Genomic DNA, 17,917 nt, shown 5'->3' on the forward strand with positions numbered 1-17,917 from the left:
GCTGAAGATCGTTGCAAACGCTTCCGCCTTGTCATTTGCACTCACGTGCTGGGTTCTGCCATCATTGAAGATGGGGATGTTCAGAGTCTCCTCCTCCCGTTAGTAAATGGTGGTGGACAATTAAACAACTATCATAATGGCAATAACAGAGGCCTGTCTTAAAGAGGGGGAGGCTTAAGAACATAATATTGAATGGCGGAGCAGGCTCGAGGGGCCGATTGGCCTACTCCTGCTCATATTTCTTATGTTCTTGTGTTCTTATATTCCTGGCTACAAGTTATTCAGAAAAGATAGGGAAGGAAAAAAAGGAGGGGGGCAGAGCGTTGATCAAATAAACTATTACAGCACTGGAAAGGGATGGTGTAATTGAGCGGTCAAAGACAGAATATATTTGATTCGAATTAAGGAACAACAGAGGAGCTTTTACCCTACTGGGTGTGCACTATAGGCCACCAAATAGTGGGAAGGAGATAGAGGGGGAGCAAATTTGCAGGCAAATTACAGGAAGGGGCAAGAACTATAGAGTAGTAGGGGGACTTCAATTATCCTAATATAGACTGGGATAGTAACAGCGTAAAGGGCAAAGAGGGGGGAGGAATTCCTGAAATGTGTACAAGAGAACTTTCTTGATCGATATGTTTCCAGCCCAACGAGTGCTGGATCTCGTTCTAGGGAATGAAGTGGGGCAAGTGGAACATGTTTCAGCGGGGCAGCATTTGGGGACCAGCGATCATAATATCATTAGGTTTAGAATAGTTATGGATAAGTACAAGGAACAATCAAGTGTAATAATACTTAACTGGAGGAGGACTAATTTCAATGAGTTGAAAAGAGATCTGGCCCAGGTGGATTGGAATAAAAAAATTGATAGGTAAAACTGTAATTGAACAATGGGCAGTGGTTCAGGTATAGAGTAGACACATTTTCATGAGGGGGAAAGGAAGGGCATCCAAAGCAAGAGCTCCCTGGATGACTAAAGATACAGAGGTTAAAATGAAACAGAAAAAGGAGGCTTATGACAAATGTGTATAGCAATGTGCACAGCATCCAAAACAAAATGGGGGAACTGGAGGCAATAATTCATAGCGAGGAACCAGATGTGGTAGGGATAACTGAAACATGGCTACATTAGGAACAGGACTGATAGTTAAATATTGCAGCATATAATGTATTTAAAAAGGATAGGGAAGGAAGAATGGGGGTTGGGGGTAGCTGTACTAATTAGAGACCCCATAACAGCAATACAAAAAAGGGACATAAGTAACATTAAGATAGCAACAGAATCCACCTGGATTGAGACAAAGGAGAAGAAGGGATTGATCACGTTAATAGGTATATTCTACATACTAATAGTGGAAGGGAAGTGGAGGATGAAACATGTAGACAAATCTATGAAATGATTTTTTTTTTAAAAGTCGAATAATAATCATGGGAGATTTAAACTGGCAAGAAGAGGTAGGGAAAGGAGAAACGGGAATGGAGTTTTTACAATGTGTACATGACTCTTACCCAATATATGAGATGCCCAACAAGAGAGGAATCACTGCTGGATCTAGTAATGGAAAACGTACCAGATAAGAGAAGTAAGCGTAGGGAAATATCTAGGCAATAGCAGTCGTAACATATTAAGGGTTTAAATAATGAATGAGAAAGATGTAAGAAAGACAAAGACCAAAGTAATAGATTGGAAAAAAGCTAATTTTGAAGGGATGAGAATGGAACTAGAGAAAGTAAACCGGAAAAAAAATTTTGACAAAGAAATAGAACAGCAGTGGAAAATATAGTTCAGGAGAAATACATTCCTCTAAGAAGCAAGAGCAAACTAGCCAATAATGAAACACCATGGATGAATAAAGAGATACGGGTAAAATTGAAACTGAAGAAAAAGGCATAGTCTAAGTACATAGACAATAAAGGAGAGGATGACAAAAGGGAATATGAAGTAGTTAGGAAAGAAGTCAAAAAAGCAATTAAGAAAGCAAAGAGGAACTATAAGATTAAATTATCAAGGAATATAAATAGTGAAGTATTCTAGAGATACATAAATAACAAAAGAAAAATCAGAGTCGGGATAGGGCTACTAAGGGATGCACAAGATAAACTCACAGGTAACAACAGAGAAATGGAAGAAATATTGAATAGTTATTTTGCCTCCGTATTTACCAGGGAGAGTAACATGGTGGGCAGGACATTAGAAGGAGAAATCAAAAAAGATATAAAAACATTTAAGATAGAAAGGGGGGAGATAATTGATAAACTAATCAAAATTACTGTGGATAAGACCCCTGGTCCAGATGGATTGCTTCCACAAATATTAATAGAAGTTAGGGAGGAGATAGCAGAGGCACTATTACATATATAAAAAATTCACGAGAAAAGGTAATAGTGCCAGAGGACTGGCGGACAGCTAATGTTGTTCCTGTATTTAAAAAGGAAACTATAGACCAGTTCGCTTAACGTCAATAGAAAAACATCTAGAGAATTAAAATATACTAAAGAATACTCAGCATGGATTTCAGAAGGGAAAGTCATGCTTGACCAACCTTATTGAATTCTTTGAAGAAGTAACAAAGATTAGACAAGGGAAATACAGTAGATGTAATAAATTTGGATTTTCAAAAGGCCTTCGTTAAGGTACCGCATTGTGGACTCATGACTAAGGTCAGAGCATGTGGAGTCAGGGGACAGGTAGCAGAATGGATACCAAGCTGGCTACAAAACAGAAAACAGAGATGGGGTTACGGGTAGCTACTCAGATTGGCAAAAGGTGGGAAGCGGTGTTCCACAGGGATCGGTGCTGGGACCACTGTTGTTCACAATTTACATTAATGCTTTGGATTCAGGAATCAAAAGTACAATTTCAGAATTTGCAGACAACACCAAATTGGGGGGTGTAGTTAATGCAAAGAAAGAATGCATCAAAATGAAAGAGAACATTAATAAACTTACAGAATGGGCGTGTATTTTGCAAACGAATTTCAACGTAGATAATTGTGAGGTGGTGCATTTTGGTCGGAAGAATAAGGAGGCTACACATTGCTTGGATAGTAAGTCTAAATGGGGAAGAGGAGCAAAGGGATCTAGGGGTACAGATACACAAATCACTAAAAGTAGTGACACAGGTTAATAAGGCCATAAAAAAGGCAAATCAAACACTAGGATTCATTTCTGAAGAGGTAGAATTGAAAAACAAGGAAGTTATGTTAAACTTGTATAGAACCTTGGTTAAACCACACTTGGAGGATTGTGCACAGTTCTGGTCTCCAAATTATAGAAAGGATATAGAGACATTGGAGAAGGTGCTAAAAAGATTCACCAAGGATGATACCAGAACTGAGAGGATATACTTACCAGGAAAGGCTGAACAGACTGAGGCTCTTTTCTCTGGAAAAGGGAAGGCCAACGGGTGACCTGATAGAGGTCTTCCAGGTAATGATAGGGTAGACGTAGCGAAAATATTACCACTTGTGAGGGAGTCCAAAACTAGAGGTCATAAATATAAAATAGCCGCTAATAAATCCAATAGGAAATTCAGGAGAAACCTCTTTACCCAAAGAGTGGAAAGAATGTGGAATGTGCTACCACAAGGAGTGGTTGAGGCAAATAGCATGGATGCATTTAAGGGAAGCTAGATAAGCACATGAGGGAGAAAGGAATAGAGGGTATCCTGATAGGGTTAGATGAAGTAGCGAGGGAGGAGGCTCGTGTAGAGCATAAATGCTGGCATAGACCAGTTGGGCCGAATGGCCTGTTTCTGTGCTGTAGTTTTGATGTTACTCGATGTAAGGTTCATAATACAGTAGAAAACCAAGCTGAATACAGAAAGTACAGAGGAGATCTGAAAAAGGGAATAAGAGCAGCGAAAAGAGAGTATGATAATAGATTAGCGGCTAACATAAAAGGGAACCAAAAAGTCTTTTATAAACATATAAATAGTAGAAGAGTAGTCTGCGAAGGGGTGGGGCCGATCAGGGACCAAAAAGGAGGTCTTGTGGAGGCAGAGGCCATGGCTGAGATACTAAATGAGTATTTCGCATCTGTCTTCACTAGAGAAGAGGGTGCTGCCAATGTTGCAGTAAAGGAGGATGTAGTAGTGATATTGGATAGGATAAAAATAGATAAAGAGGAGGTACTCAAAAGGTTGGCAGTACTCAAAATAGAGAAGTCACCCAGTCCAGATGGGATGCATCCTAGGTTGCTGAGGGAAGGGTGCAAATTGTGTGGGCTCTGCCCACAATCTTCCAATCCTTACATAGAGGGGTGGTGCCAGAGGACTAGTGAATTGCAAATGTTACACCCCTGTTCTTAAAAAAAAAAAGAGGAGAGGGATAAACCCGGCAATTACAGGCCAGTTAGCCTAACATTGGTGGTGTGGAAACTTTGACACAATAATCCGGGACAAAATTATTTGGCACTTGAAAAAGTATGAGCAAATAGATAAAGTCAGCATGGATTTGTAAAAGGCAAATGATGTTTGACTAACTTGCTTGAGTTCTTTGATGAAGTAACGGAGAGGGTTGATGAAGGTGGTGTGATTGAAGTTGCGTAGATGGGCTTTCAAAAGACGTTTGATAAAGTACCACATAATAGACTTGTTAGCAAAATTAAAACCCAGTGGGATCAAGGGGACAGTGGCAGCATGCATACGAAATTGGCTAAGGGACAGAAAGCAGAGAGTAGTGGTGAATGGTTGTTTTTCAGACTGGAGGGAAGTATACAGTGGTGGTCCCCAGGGGTCGGTATTAGAACCACTGTTCTTCTTGATATATATTAATGACCTGGACTTGGGTATAGAGGGTATAATTTCAAAGTTTGCAGATGACACGAAACTCAGAATGGTAGTAAATAGTGTGCAAGGTAGTAGCAGACCTCAGGAGGACATAGACGAACTGGTGAAATGGGCAGACACGTGGCAGATGAAATGATACATTTTGGTAGAAAGAATGAGGAGAGGCAATATGAATTGAGTGGTACAATTTTAAAGGAGGTGCAGGAACAGAGACACCTAGGGGTGTAGGTATACAAATCTTTAAAGGTGTCAGGACAAGTTGAGAAGGTTGTTTTTAAAATAAAAAGCATATGGGATCCTTGGCTTTATTAAGAGGCATGGAGTACATAAGCAAGGAAGTTATGCTAAACTTTTATGTAACACTGGTTAGGCCTCAGTTGAGTTCAATTCTGGGCACCACACTTGGAGAGGGTGCAGAAGAGATTTACTAGAATGGTAGCAGAGATGAGGGATTTCGGTTATATGGAGAAGCTGGAGTTGTTCTCCTTTGAGCAGAGAAGGTTAATAGGAGATTTGATAGAGGTGTTCAAAATCATGAACGGTTTTGATAGAGTAAATAAAGAAAAACTGTTTTCAGCGGCAGAAGGGTCGGTAACCAGAGGTCACAAGATGATTGTCAAAAGAACCAGCGGCAACATAGAGGGAAAAAATTTATGCAGCGAGTTGTTGTGATCTGGAATGCACTGTCTGAAAGGGTGGTGGAAGCAGATTCAATAGTAACTTTCAGAAGGGAATTGAGTAAATACTTGAAGGGAAAAAATTACAGAGCTGTGGGGAAAGAGCAGGGGAGTGGGACTAATTGGATAGGTCTACCAAAGAGCTGGCACAGGCACAATGGGCCCCTTCTGTACTGTTTCGTTCTATGATTCTACAAGTGGTTGTCGAAGCCATGTCCAATCGTTGTATTTAAGAGGAAATTTGATTAACATTGAGGAACAAAAATATTAGAGTATTAGAAAAGAGCAAGGGAAACAGGGCTAGAGTGGATGCTTCCAGTGAGTGAGCTAATACCAGCATAGGCATGATGGATTGAATGGCCTTTTTCTGTACATTATTTTGTTCTGTGTAATCTTGTATTTTGTGTACACAGAGAGAAGAAACTGAAATCTCGTGTGCAAGAATTGGTAACTGCTTTAGAAAGAATGACAAAAAGCAGTGAAGTGCGACATCAACAGTCTGCAGAGTTTGTTAATGACCTCAAAAGAGCAAACAGGTATGTGATTTGGTACTGCAAAAGAATAGAACTGATATTTGAATGTCATTTCAAGTCCTGCAAAATTATCTGGTTGAGAACAGGATTGGTGTTTTCATAGATGGATGTAAGCTGAGATGATCAACTATAAAGTTTAAATAGTGGCTATTATCTAGACAAGTGGAATCACAGGACATTTTCCCTTTATTGGCTTTTCATTTTCACAGTAGTTTGCAAACCATGTGAATTTAATCATCCCATGCTGTAACTAACGTCTGGATTAACAACTTCAGTCTCTTTTACGCTGGAGCTTACTTAGATTCTGTGAGAATTGGCTCCACGAGCTGACTCCCCACATTTGCACTGCTAAATCCAGCTCCCTTGACTCGGTGGCAGAATTGTAGATCCAGTGTTTCATGGGTCTGCAATTTTGACTCTGTGATAATGGAACCTAATATAGTAATGCAAGGAGACAGCTCATGGATGCCGGACCCAGAATCCAAACTGAACGAGCACCCTTGCAAAAGCATAGAATTCTATGGAATCTACAGCACAGAAACAGGTCATTTGGCCCAACTGGTCTATGCCAAAGTTTATACTGCACACGAGCCCCCTCCCACTCCAACTGGTTATTCCCATCCTGCCCCTGTATTCCTCTATTGCCTTTTCCTTCATGTTTGCATCAAGCCACCTTTTAAATGAATCAATGCTATCTGCTTCAACCACTCCATGTGGTAGCTAGTTGCACATTCTTACCATGCTCTTGAGTAAAGAAATTCCTCCTAAATTCTTTATTAGATCTGTTAGTGGCTATCATGTATTTATAAACAAAGCCAATTACATAGGTATGAGGGGCGAGTTGGCTAAGGTAGTTTGGGAAATTAGATTAAAAGATATGACGATAGATAAGTAATGGCGAACGTTCAAAGAAATGTTTTATAATTCTCAATGATTATACATTCCATTGAGAAATAAAAGCTCCACGGGGAAAGTGATCCATCCGTGGCTAACTAGAGAAGTTAAGGATGGTATTAGATTAAAAGAAGAGTAGTAAGCCTGAGGATTGGGAGAGTTTTAGAAACCATCAAAGGATGACCAAAAAATTGATCAAGGGAGAGAAAATAGAATATGAGAGTAATCTAGCAAGAAACATAAAAACAGATTGTAAGAGTGTCTACAAGTATGTAAAAAGGAAGAGAAAGGAAGAGAGTAGCAAAAGTAAATGTTGGTCCCTTAAAGGCAGGAGAAATTATAATGGGGAATCAGGAAATAGCAGAGATGTTAAACTAATATTTTGTATCTGTCTTCACAGTAGAAGACACAAAAAACACACCAGTAATAGTGGGGAACCAAGGATCTGATGAGAGTGAAGAACTTAAAGTAATTAATATTGGTAATGGGACTAAAAGCCAACAAATCCCCTGGATCTGATGGCCTACATCCTAGGGTTCTAAAAGAGGTGACTGCAGAGATAGTGGATGCATTGGTTGTGATCTTCCAAAATTCCCTAGATTCTAGAATGGTCCCAGTGGATTGGAAGGTAGCAAATGTAACACCACCACTCAAGAAAGGAGGGAGAAAGAAAACAGGGAACTACAGGCCAGTTAGCCTGACATCAGTCGTCGAGAAAATGCTGGAATTTATTATCAAGGACATGGTAACAGGGTACTTAGAAAATTAGGCAGAGTTTACATGGTTTTATGAAAGGGAAATCGTGTTTGAGAAATCTATTAGAGTTTTTTGATGATGTAAGTACCAGGATAGATGAAGGGGAATCCGTGGATGTAGTGTATTTGGATTTTCAAAAGGCATTCGATACGGTGCCACACGAAAGATTGTTACACAAGATAAGGGCTCATGGGGTTGGGGGTAATATATTAGCATGGATAGAGAATTGGGGGGACAGAAAACTGAGAGTAGGAATAAACAGATCATTTTCAGGTTGGCAGACTGTAACTAGTGGGGTGCCGCAAGTATTAGTGCTGGGGCCTCAACTATTTACATATTAATGACTTGGATGAAGGGACCTAATGTAATGTATCCAAGTTAGCTTTTACAAAGCTAGGTAGGAAAGTAAGCTGTGAGGAAGACATAGTCTGCAAAGGGACATCGACAGTTTAAGTGAGTGGGCAAGAAGGTGGCAGACAGAGTATAATATGGGGAAATGTGAGGTTATTCTCTTTGGTAGGAAAAATAGAAAAACAGAATATTTTTTATATGGTGAGAAACTATTAAATGTTGGTGTTCAGAGGGATTTGGGTGTCCTGGTACATGAAACACAAAGTTAAAATGCAGTTACAGCAAGCAATTAGGAAGGCAAATGGTATGTTGGCCTTTATTGCAAGGGGGTTGGAGTAAAAGAGTACGGAAGTCTTGCTGCAATTGTACAGGGCTTTGGTGAGACCACTCACTGGAGTACTGTGTACCATTTTGGTCTCCTTACCTAAGGAAAGATATACTTGCCTTTAGAGGCAACAAAGGTTCACTGGATTGATTCCTGGGATGAGAGGGTTGTCCTATGAGGAGAGATTGAGTAGAATGGGCCTACACTGTCTGGAGTTTAGAGGAATGAGAGGTGCTCTCATTGAAACATAAAAGATTATGAGGGGGCTTGACAGGGTAGATGCTGAGAGGTTGTTTCCCATGGCTGGAGAGTCCAGAACTGGGGACATAGCCACAGGATATGGGGTCGGCCATTCAAGACTGAGACGAGGAGGAATTTCTTCACTCAGAGGGTTGTGAATGTTTGGAATTCTCTACCCCAGAGGGGTGTGGATACTGAGTCATTGAATATATTCAAGGCTGAGATGGATAGATTTTTGGACCCTGGGGGCATCAAGGGATATGGGGATCGGACGGGGAAAGTGGAGTTGAGGTCATAGATCAGCCATGACCTTATAGAATGGCGGAGCAGTCTCGAGGGGCCGTATGGCCTACTCCTGCTCCTATTTCTTATAGTCTTATGTATGCCCTCTTGTTCTGGACTTGCCTATAAGTGAAAACAGTTTTCCATATCCACTCTATCGAACCCCTTCATAATTTTAAGACCTCTATCGGGTCTCCTCTTAGTGTTCTCCTTTCAATCCTGGTAATATCCTTGTAGATCTTCTCTGAAGTTTCTCCCGTGCTTAGGTATCCTTTTTGTAGGTTGGAGACCAGATTTGCACACAGTGTAGCCTAGCCAAGGCTCTACATAAATTTAACATTACCTCCCTGCTTTTGTATTCTATTCCTCTAGAAATTAACTCCAGTACTTTGCACTTTATGGCCTTATCAACTTGTGTTACTATTTTTAGTGATTTATGTATCTGTATTCCCACATCTGTATGCTTTTCTACCCCATTTAGTGTCTTACCTTCCAAGGAATAATTAGTATCCTTGTTCCTCCTCCAAAAATGAACCACCTCACTCTTTGCTGTATTGAATTTTATTTGCCATTTATCTGCCCACTCTACAGGCCTGTTTGTCTTCCTGTATTTTGGTGCAGTCTTCCACATTATTAGCTATACCCCAAATTTGGTATTATCTGTGCATTTCAAAATCATACCTCCAATTTTAGTCTAAATAATTTCTGGATATGGTGACTAACAATGGTCCCAACATCGATCTCTGCCAGACACCACTTTCCACTTTCTCCTAGTCTAATTCTCCCATCATCCATAGCAGCTCTACTGTTAGTTTGTGTTTTTATTTCAGATTTCCAGCATTAATTTTCTCTATCTATGCTTGTGCTTCTTGTCTTGATATATATCATCTTGTGATTTCTCTAATAAAAAAAATCCATTTTTTTCTTCTTTCTCACCTCCTTTCCTGAAGGCACTGCATCTTGCTCTGGTATAGTTCCCTGGGCACTGGCAGCTCTCTGGTACCTTGTCCATGAACCATTCTTTGTGTGTTACCCTAGACTGTGAGTGTCAGCAGCCTATTTGGCCAAGCTTGATCTTGTTCAGGTCTGACATCTACACATTTTCCAGCACAGTCAAGGTAACAGTCAAGAGCAGCAAGTCTGACTGATTTGCTTCGCTATGCTCATCCATTCCTCAGTTGCTGAGGCCAGTTGTAGCACCCCAATTTTTGTCATGTCTGTGTTTAATTAATTCAGCACAGACCAGACATAGGACCTGGCAGCTTCTGGTCTGTTTGTGCCATACTAAGTAGTGCCTCTACCCACTAGGCCATAAAGGGGGGGTAAAAGGCAAACTTTCAAAAGAAGTTCTTATTTCTAGTATCACTCCTCCATATCTCAGTTTAGGGGGACTGTAGGGCATTGTGGGTTAGCACTCTGTCCTTTTACTTTTGAGACCTAATATAGGTCAGTCTGGTGGAAAGAAGGTTGTCCTGAGCATCAGGAAGGGAACTTCTGTGGTTTGGATCAAGGCATGTTAAGACAGAGTGGAGGAGCTTTACTTTCTACCCAGCTGATGCTGAGACTGGGTGGCAAAAAAAAATCAATTTAAAAAAAAAAGAAAATATATCCTACAAAAATTCAAAATGTAAAAATCATAAACTGCAGCATTATTTCTTGCCTAATGAAAGTTCAATAAAGTATTGAAAATAGATTGTACTTCTACAGTGCTTAAAGCTCCGGACTAGTTATACTGTAGCATTGTACAGTACAAGTGAAAAATGCTCTTAATTCATTTTTCTTTGTATGAATAGTAGGTGAATTGTGTGTCCAGATTTCTGGTTCTTCTATAAAGCCTGTTCAAATGGCATTGTTTTCATGTAAGTGATAAAATTGCCCATGAGGTGCATGCTGCTTTATATAGGAACTGTAATACAATTTAATAGGGAGAATGTCATGTAAACACAGATGGCTTAAATGAGTAGAGTATTTTGACTGAAGGAATAAGAAACAACTGAGAAGCATTCAGTGTTATGGAAAGAGGAGCAAGTAAACTAATAAGAATTACTTCACCAGTGGGGTTTAGTTGTACTTTAACTGGAAGCTGTCTTGATTCATAAACAACATAAATCTTTCTAAGTACAAACATTTAGAAGAGATTAACTTAAGAATCAATGCCTAAACATTAGTTTGAATAATGTCAACAGATTTGTTTTTATTTACTATTAACACTTCAAGATTTATTGTCTCACTTTTTTTTATCTTCCCCTATTGTAGCAAGTTGTGCAATCAGCCTTTGGTGTGAAAGTGAAAAATGCTTGAGAAAGATAGGCTTTACAGCATAAATCCAAACTTTACAAAGTGGAATAACAATGGTTTGGTCATTTTTACAATTTGTAAATTGTGTTGACTCTTTTTAATTTCAGTAACTTAGTAGCAGCCTATGAGAAAGCAAAGAAGAAACATCAAAACAAACTGAAAAAACTGGAAGCACAAATGATGGCCATGGTGGAGAGACACGAGACACAAGTGAGAATGCTAAAACAGAGAATCGCACTGCTCGAGGAAGAAAACTCTAGACCTCAAACAAATGAGACATCATTGTAGGAAAACGTATAGATGCTGTAAATTTAGCAGATCTGCCACAACGACTCAGAAGACTTACATATGAGGATAGAAAAAGTGATATTGGCATCTTTCTTCTGATCAGTATGAACTTATCCAGTTACCACGTGTAAAGCACCAGCGTAACATTATGGGGAAAAACAAATACATCTAATAAAAATTACAGAAGTGGAATCTGACCAAACCTGGGACACAAGTACATCAGCTTTTAGCTGTGTGTACAAACACTTTTGAACATTATATTTACATCTCAAAAGAAACATTCATATTTTAATATTTTCCAAATATGGCAAATGGACATCTATAACTTGCTTTGCAAGCAGCTTTTGTGTTATCACCATATTGTACCAAATAGGCACATAACTGTACAGCAAGAATTTGAGGGATTAATAGATGCTGCTGCCAGCTGCTTTTTTTTCCACAGTCCTTAATGTTCTATTCAAAATCATGAAAATTACAAATATGTTGTGTCAAAAATGTTAAACTATCTTCATCACAACAAGGCTATATTGTGTTGCAATTCTTGAGGTTGACATCATAAGAAATCATTCTTGTGAAGACTAGAAATAAGTGTTCATGTGATATTAATGCAGAACCAGGAACATGGCAAATTAGCTGAATAATATCTCAAATCCATCTGGGCTACATTTATATTTAATTCATTAGTGTTTTGTATGGATTTTAATGTACAGAATCTCAGTCACCATCTAAAATTAGCCCGTCCATATTAGCTACCTACAGAATGGACTACCTCGTGGTTAAAAATGGATTATAGAAAAATGATCTTTAATATTTTCCATTACTTTATATAGGACATAATTGTGTTTGTTCATAACTCTGTTCAACTAATCATTTTACCAGAATTGGTTTTGCCTAGGGCATAGTAGACGGCGTTGAGATTGGATATTCATTTTATTCTGAACCAAAATGACCCAAGACTGTTGAACACAGAGGCAAATCAGAACTGGCCAAATTGGTTCCGTTTGTACAAATACAGAGTGGCTGACACTTCTAATTTAGTTTGCTAACTCCACATATGATGGTTAGTTAACCACACTGATGAAAAATTAATGGGACTCTTGTCCCTTTTGGAAACTTCTAGTGCACATTCACATGGCTCTATACCATGTAATTTCCAGACAGTTGTAGTTAGTTCTTTTTCTCCCATTGCTAGAATGGGTCAGTCCAATGAGAAGCTTCTTCTCAATCTGCACAGAAGATCCTACAATTATTTTTGATAGCATACTTGGGAAATTATCTTCATTTTACTAACTAAGTAGATATGGGCGAGGCCTCAGAGCTGGAAACCTGCTACATTCTGATTAGTTCTTGCTTCTGATACCTGAAGTTGGATAAATTGGAGAGAGGGAAACTTTGCCTAGGAAGTCCTAATTGGCAGGGAAAATATAGATTTCAAAGCTTCAAATTCACATCACTTTATAGGTCAGGTATCTCTTCATTTTTTGATTGTTTAGTTCCAGAGACTGATGTTGTGAAAGGAAAGATTTTGATGAACCTATTACACATTTCAGCATTGCCATTTTATTCAGGTTTCCATTATCCCCATTAATTGAGAACGAATTCTTCGTGGCTTGAACCGTAGTCACCCATAATTAAAAGTTGTACAAATTTCCAAGTAACAGAACTGTTAAAACAGAAAAATAACTCTCAGTAGAGTCAGGTTTTTTTTAAAAAACCAAGTGCACCCTGGATTGGAATATCTCCTTAATGGGACTTGCTCAATCTAATATCTTTGAGAAACCACTATCCACTTGCATAATTTCCATCACTCAGGATATTAAGAAAAATCAAATGAAACAAAGCCATAGTTGTCTCACTTCCTTGACCTTGCCAATGTATTTCCACACCTGACCAGACAGGTAAGTCCTCCTATTCAGAATGAATATTCAACACGATGACCCAATCAGGTTGCTCTTGATTTGCGATGAACAAGGTCTACTGATCTTCTAAGAGCACCTCCCAAATTATGAAAACTATTCCACTATTAACTGTGGTTTTTGCAGCAAGAGGCAGTGAGCTCCTTGGTGAAATTGCCACACTTCATTTAATAGAATAAAGAAAGGAAGAACTTGCATTTATATAGCTTGACCTCAGGACATCCCAAAGTGCTTTCCAGCCAATGAAGTACTTTTGAAGTGTAATCACTGTTGTAATGTAGGAAATGCAACAGCCAATTTATGCACAGCAAGGTACCACAAACAGCAATGAAGTAAATGACCTTGTTTCATAAGATCATAAAAAATAGGAGCAGGAATAGGCTATACAGCCCCTCAAGCCTGCTCTGCCATTCAATCAGATCATGGCTGATTTTCAACCTCAACTCCACTTTCCTGCCCAATCCCCATATCCCTTGATTCCGCTAGAGTCCAAAAATCTATCTATCTCAGCCTTGAATATACTCAACGACTCAGCATCCATAGCCCTGTGGGATAGAGAATTCCAAAGATTCATAACCCTCTGAGTGAAGAAATTCCTCCTCGTCTCAGTCTTAAATGGCCGACCCCTTATCCTGCGACTATGACCTCTAGTTCTAGACTCTCCAGCCAGGGGAAAGAACCTCTCAGCATCTACCCTGTCAAGCCCCCTCAGCATCCTATATGTTTCAATGGGATCACCTCTCATTCTTCTAAACTCCGGAGAGTATAGGCCCATTCTACTCAACCTCTCATCCCAGGAATTAATCAAGTGAACCTTAATCTAGTGCCTCTAAGGCAAGTATATCCTTCTTTAGATAAGAAGATCAAAACTGTACGCAGTACTCCAGGTGAGATCTCACCAAAGCCCTGTACAGTTGTAGTAAGACTTCCTTACTCTTGAACTCCAACCCACTTGCAATAAAGGCTAACATGCCATTTGCTTTCCTAATTGCCTGCAAGGTGCCACATAAATGGCAGCATGTTAAAGGCAGCATGTTTTGTGTACAAGGACACCCAAATCCCTCAACACCAACAATTACTAGTTTCCATCATCTAAAAAATTCTGTTTTTCTATTCTTCCTACCAAAGTGAATAACCTCACATTTCCCCACATTATACCCCATCTGCCACCTTCTTGCCCACTCACTTAACCGGTCTATAATCCCTTTGCAGACTGTGTGTGTCCTCCTCACAGCTTACTTTTCCACCTAGCTTTGTATCATCAGCAAACTTGGATACATTACAACTCGGTCCCTTCATCCAAGTCATTAATATATTGTAAATAGCTGAGGCCCAAGCACCAATCCTTGCGGTACCCCACTAGGTAACCTGAAAATGACCCGTTTATTCATACTCTCTTTTCTGTCCGTTATCCATGCTAATGTGTTACCCCCAACCCCACGAGCCCTTTTCTTGCTTAACAACCTTTTATGTGGCACCTTATCGAATGCCTTGTGAAAATCCAAATATACTACATCCACTGGGTTCCCCTTCTAGTTACATCCTCAAAAAAACTAATAAATTTGTCAAACACAATTTCCCTTTCATAAAACTATGTTGACTCTGCCTATTCATATTATGATGTTCTAAGTGCCAAGTTCTAAGTTTCAGGTGCTTGTTGAGAGATAAATAGAATAGGATGATACTTTGCCTTTCCTTTTTTTAATTTCCCATTGCTTTGGAGATTAAGTGCCTTTTTGTGTCGAATACCAATGCTGGAAAAGGAATGTAAAAATTGCTTTGACATGGAGCAGTTCATAAAGTCCTCCACCATGAGACGAACATTTTGAATTTCTCTATCTTCAAACAAAATTCAGTCAAAGATTACATTAATGCATTGTTCTTTGCTACCAGTTGGGACAGATTACTAGATGAGTGGCCACTGTTTAGCACAGAGGCCTGCTGAAAAGGATATACCCGTGGCAAATTAGTGCTTATACCCGCAAGGCAGACTGGTGCTCCCACCTTTTAATGCAATACAGTTTGGAAGAAATTAACATTGACAACAGTATGTGAAGTGTAATTTTAAACTCACATTTAAGTATAGTAATTACTGTTAAATTAAGATATACTTCACATAACCTATTTTCTCTCTACCAATCTCAAGATTTTCTTCTTTATTTCCTCTTGCGAGGAATCGAGTTCTAAATGTTTCCTCTGTCCTGTTTTAGAATTAAACATGTATTTGTGCATATATTTGGAGCAACCTTACAATCATTGTAAGGAATGGGGAACTTTTTTAGTCTTATTGAGGAATCTTCTAGTAGATACCTCTTGTAGTCAAAAAATTAAAGCTTGCTGCATGGTGCAGGCTGGCAGGTTGGGTCGTCCTGGCCCAAAGGGGTTACTTATTTAGAGGTGTTTTTCTGATTGGTTTGCCTAAACGACCCATGGTATGTGGAATACACTTTATTTGAAAAATTACTTAAAGGTGAATACATGTAACCACTTTTCTCAGTTCTGATTTCAATTTAATAATTGTTTCAATGTGTTTAAAAAATCTTGTTTCTTCCAGGAAAGTATTTAAAATATTTGTAAATTGTTGCAAAAGAAAGTTTGTTTTATATATAGTTTAAAAGTAGAATATGTGAGTTAACAGAACAGGAAATTATTTATTCCCATGAGCAAGATCATATTTCTCATTTAACTTTGTTACAGTTACATGTATTATAGAAGACATGAGCTGTGGTTCACAGTATAATATCGTAGATATTCATAGTGCCACTAGAAATGGCATATCCGTTCCTTTGATGGCATGAAATGGGATAGAGGGCTGTGAACAGCACCAATGTGAATCCCACCTCTAATGATATTGTGAATTGAATGTGTGGCTGCAGCCCTTTATCATGCTTCATTGGGGTGACATTTCAAAACCAACCATCTGTTCCCAGTCTACCTTTTGATCAGAGTTTGAAATCATGAAACAAGAAAAAAGGAGAACTGAGGCACTAGTAAGTTTATATGTATTTCCCTTCAGGTTTTATTTATTATGCATTTAGGATTATGTCAATTCAGTAGAATATCTTTTCCCTTTGTGTAACGTTGTGTTGTAAAATTGAAGGGCTTTTTTGGGGAAAGAATTCTGAATTCGGAACTAGACATATGGATGGAGAACAGAAGGACTGTCACAAGCCAGGATGTCAAATATATGACAGCATAATGGTTTAACTTCTATATTTAAGTTAATATGTACAGCTGTTTTGTAACCAGATATTGCATTTAAATGCAAAATGTCCAAATGGCTGATACCTACACCATATTAATTTGCTCCAGTTCTGTTGGAATTAATTTGAGAATTTGAGCACCTCTGACCTTTGAGAGTAGTGATGATTTATATATCCTCCTATTGTATTTAAGTTTATAACAGCTTTTTTAGTTTTCCTAGTTGCTGTAAAATGTAAAACTGTGTTTGTTTTATATAGAATTGTACAAACTCTGCATTTATTTATATGAAGAGACATTTATAATACTTCCATTATTTTCCAAATGACCTTATATCTAGAATAAATACTTTTATTGACAACTTGTAGTGTTAATGGTTTTTCAACATTTTGAGATTCATATATTCTCCTTAAAAGTCTTTACTTGATCACCTAGTTTTCCAGAAAATTGCCATTTATAAACTTGGAAAGAAATAAAATTGGATACTTTTAAGCAGAACATTATCTGGTGATTACATACATCAATATAACTGAGATATGGCTGTTGTGGAGAGAACATTACAGCAATTTTGGAAGGTTGGTTGTGAATGAGATTATTGCAGATGTGCACGTGCATATAGGAACAGGAGTAGGCCATTCAGCCCTTCGTGCCTGCTCCGCCATTTGATAAGATCATGGCTGATCTGTGATCTAACTCCATATACCTGCTTTTGGCCCATATCCCTTAATACCTTTGGTTGCCAAAAAGCTATCTATCTCAGATTTAAATTTAGCAATTGAGCTAGTATCAATTGCCGTTTGCAGAAAAGAGTTCCAAACTTCTACCACCCTTTGTGTGTAGAAATGTTTTCTAATCTCGCTCCTGAAAGGTCTGGCTCTAATTTTTAGACTGTGTCCCCTACTCCTAGAATCCCCAACCAGCGGAAATAGTTTCTCTCTATCCACCCTATCTGTTCCCCTTAATATCTTATAAATTTCGATCAGATCACCCCTTAACCTTTGAAACTCTAGAGAATACAACCCCAATTTGTGTAATCTCTCCTCGTAACTTAACCCTTGGTGGGAGCAGAGAATGTCAATTGAGGCATGGACCATAAGAAACCGTATAAGAACATAAGAACATAAGAAATTGGAGCAGGAGTAGGCCAATCGGCCCCTCGAGCCTGCTCCGCCATTCAATAAGATCATGGCTGATCTGATCCCAACCACAAATCTAAAGAACACAAGAAGTCGGAGCAGGACCCGGCCACATAGCCCCTGGGCCCTCTCCGCCACCCACAGGGCATTGACCGATCCGAACTCAGCTTCATGTCCAATTTCCTGCCCGCTCCCCATAACCCCTAATTCCCTTTACTTCTAGGAAACTGT

General features: G+C 38.9%; 1 protein-coding gene across 3 annotated transcripts in view; it reads left to right on the top strand.

Moving 5' to 3' along the window:
- Window positions 1–16,911, top strand: part of mcc (MCC regulator of WNT signaling pathway) — a 257,268-nt gene extending 240,357 nt beyond the window's left edge. For all 3 annotated transcript variants that reach the window (XM_067982962.1, XM_067982963.1, XM_067982964.1), the window contains 2 exons: window positions 5,880–6,002; window positions 11,253–16,911. In XM_067982962.1, coding sequence (XP_067839063.1) covers window positions 5,880–6,002; window positions 11,253–11,433 — 304 coding nt within the window. In that variant the 3' untranslated portion in view covers window positions 11,434–16,911. The remainder of the gene's footprint in view (window positions 1–5,879; window positions 6,003–11,252) is intronic.
- Window positions 16,912–17,917: the final 1,006 nt, after the last annotated feature.

The sequence above is a fragment of the Heptranchias perlo genome, chromosome 4, assembly GCF_035084215.1.
Source record: "Heptranchias perlo isolate sHepPer1 chromosome 4, sHepPer1.hap1, whole genome shotgun sequence".
Lineage (NCBI taxonomy): Eukaryota > Metazoa > Chordata > Chondrichthyes > Hexanchiformes > Hexanchidae > Heptranchias > Heptranchias perlo.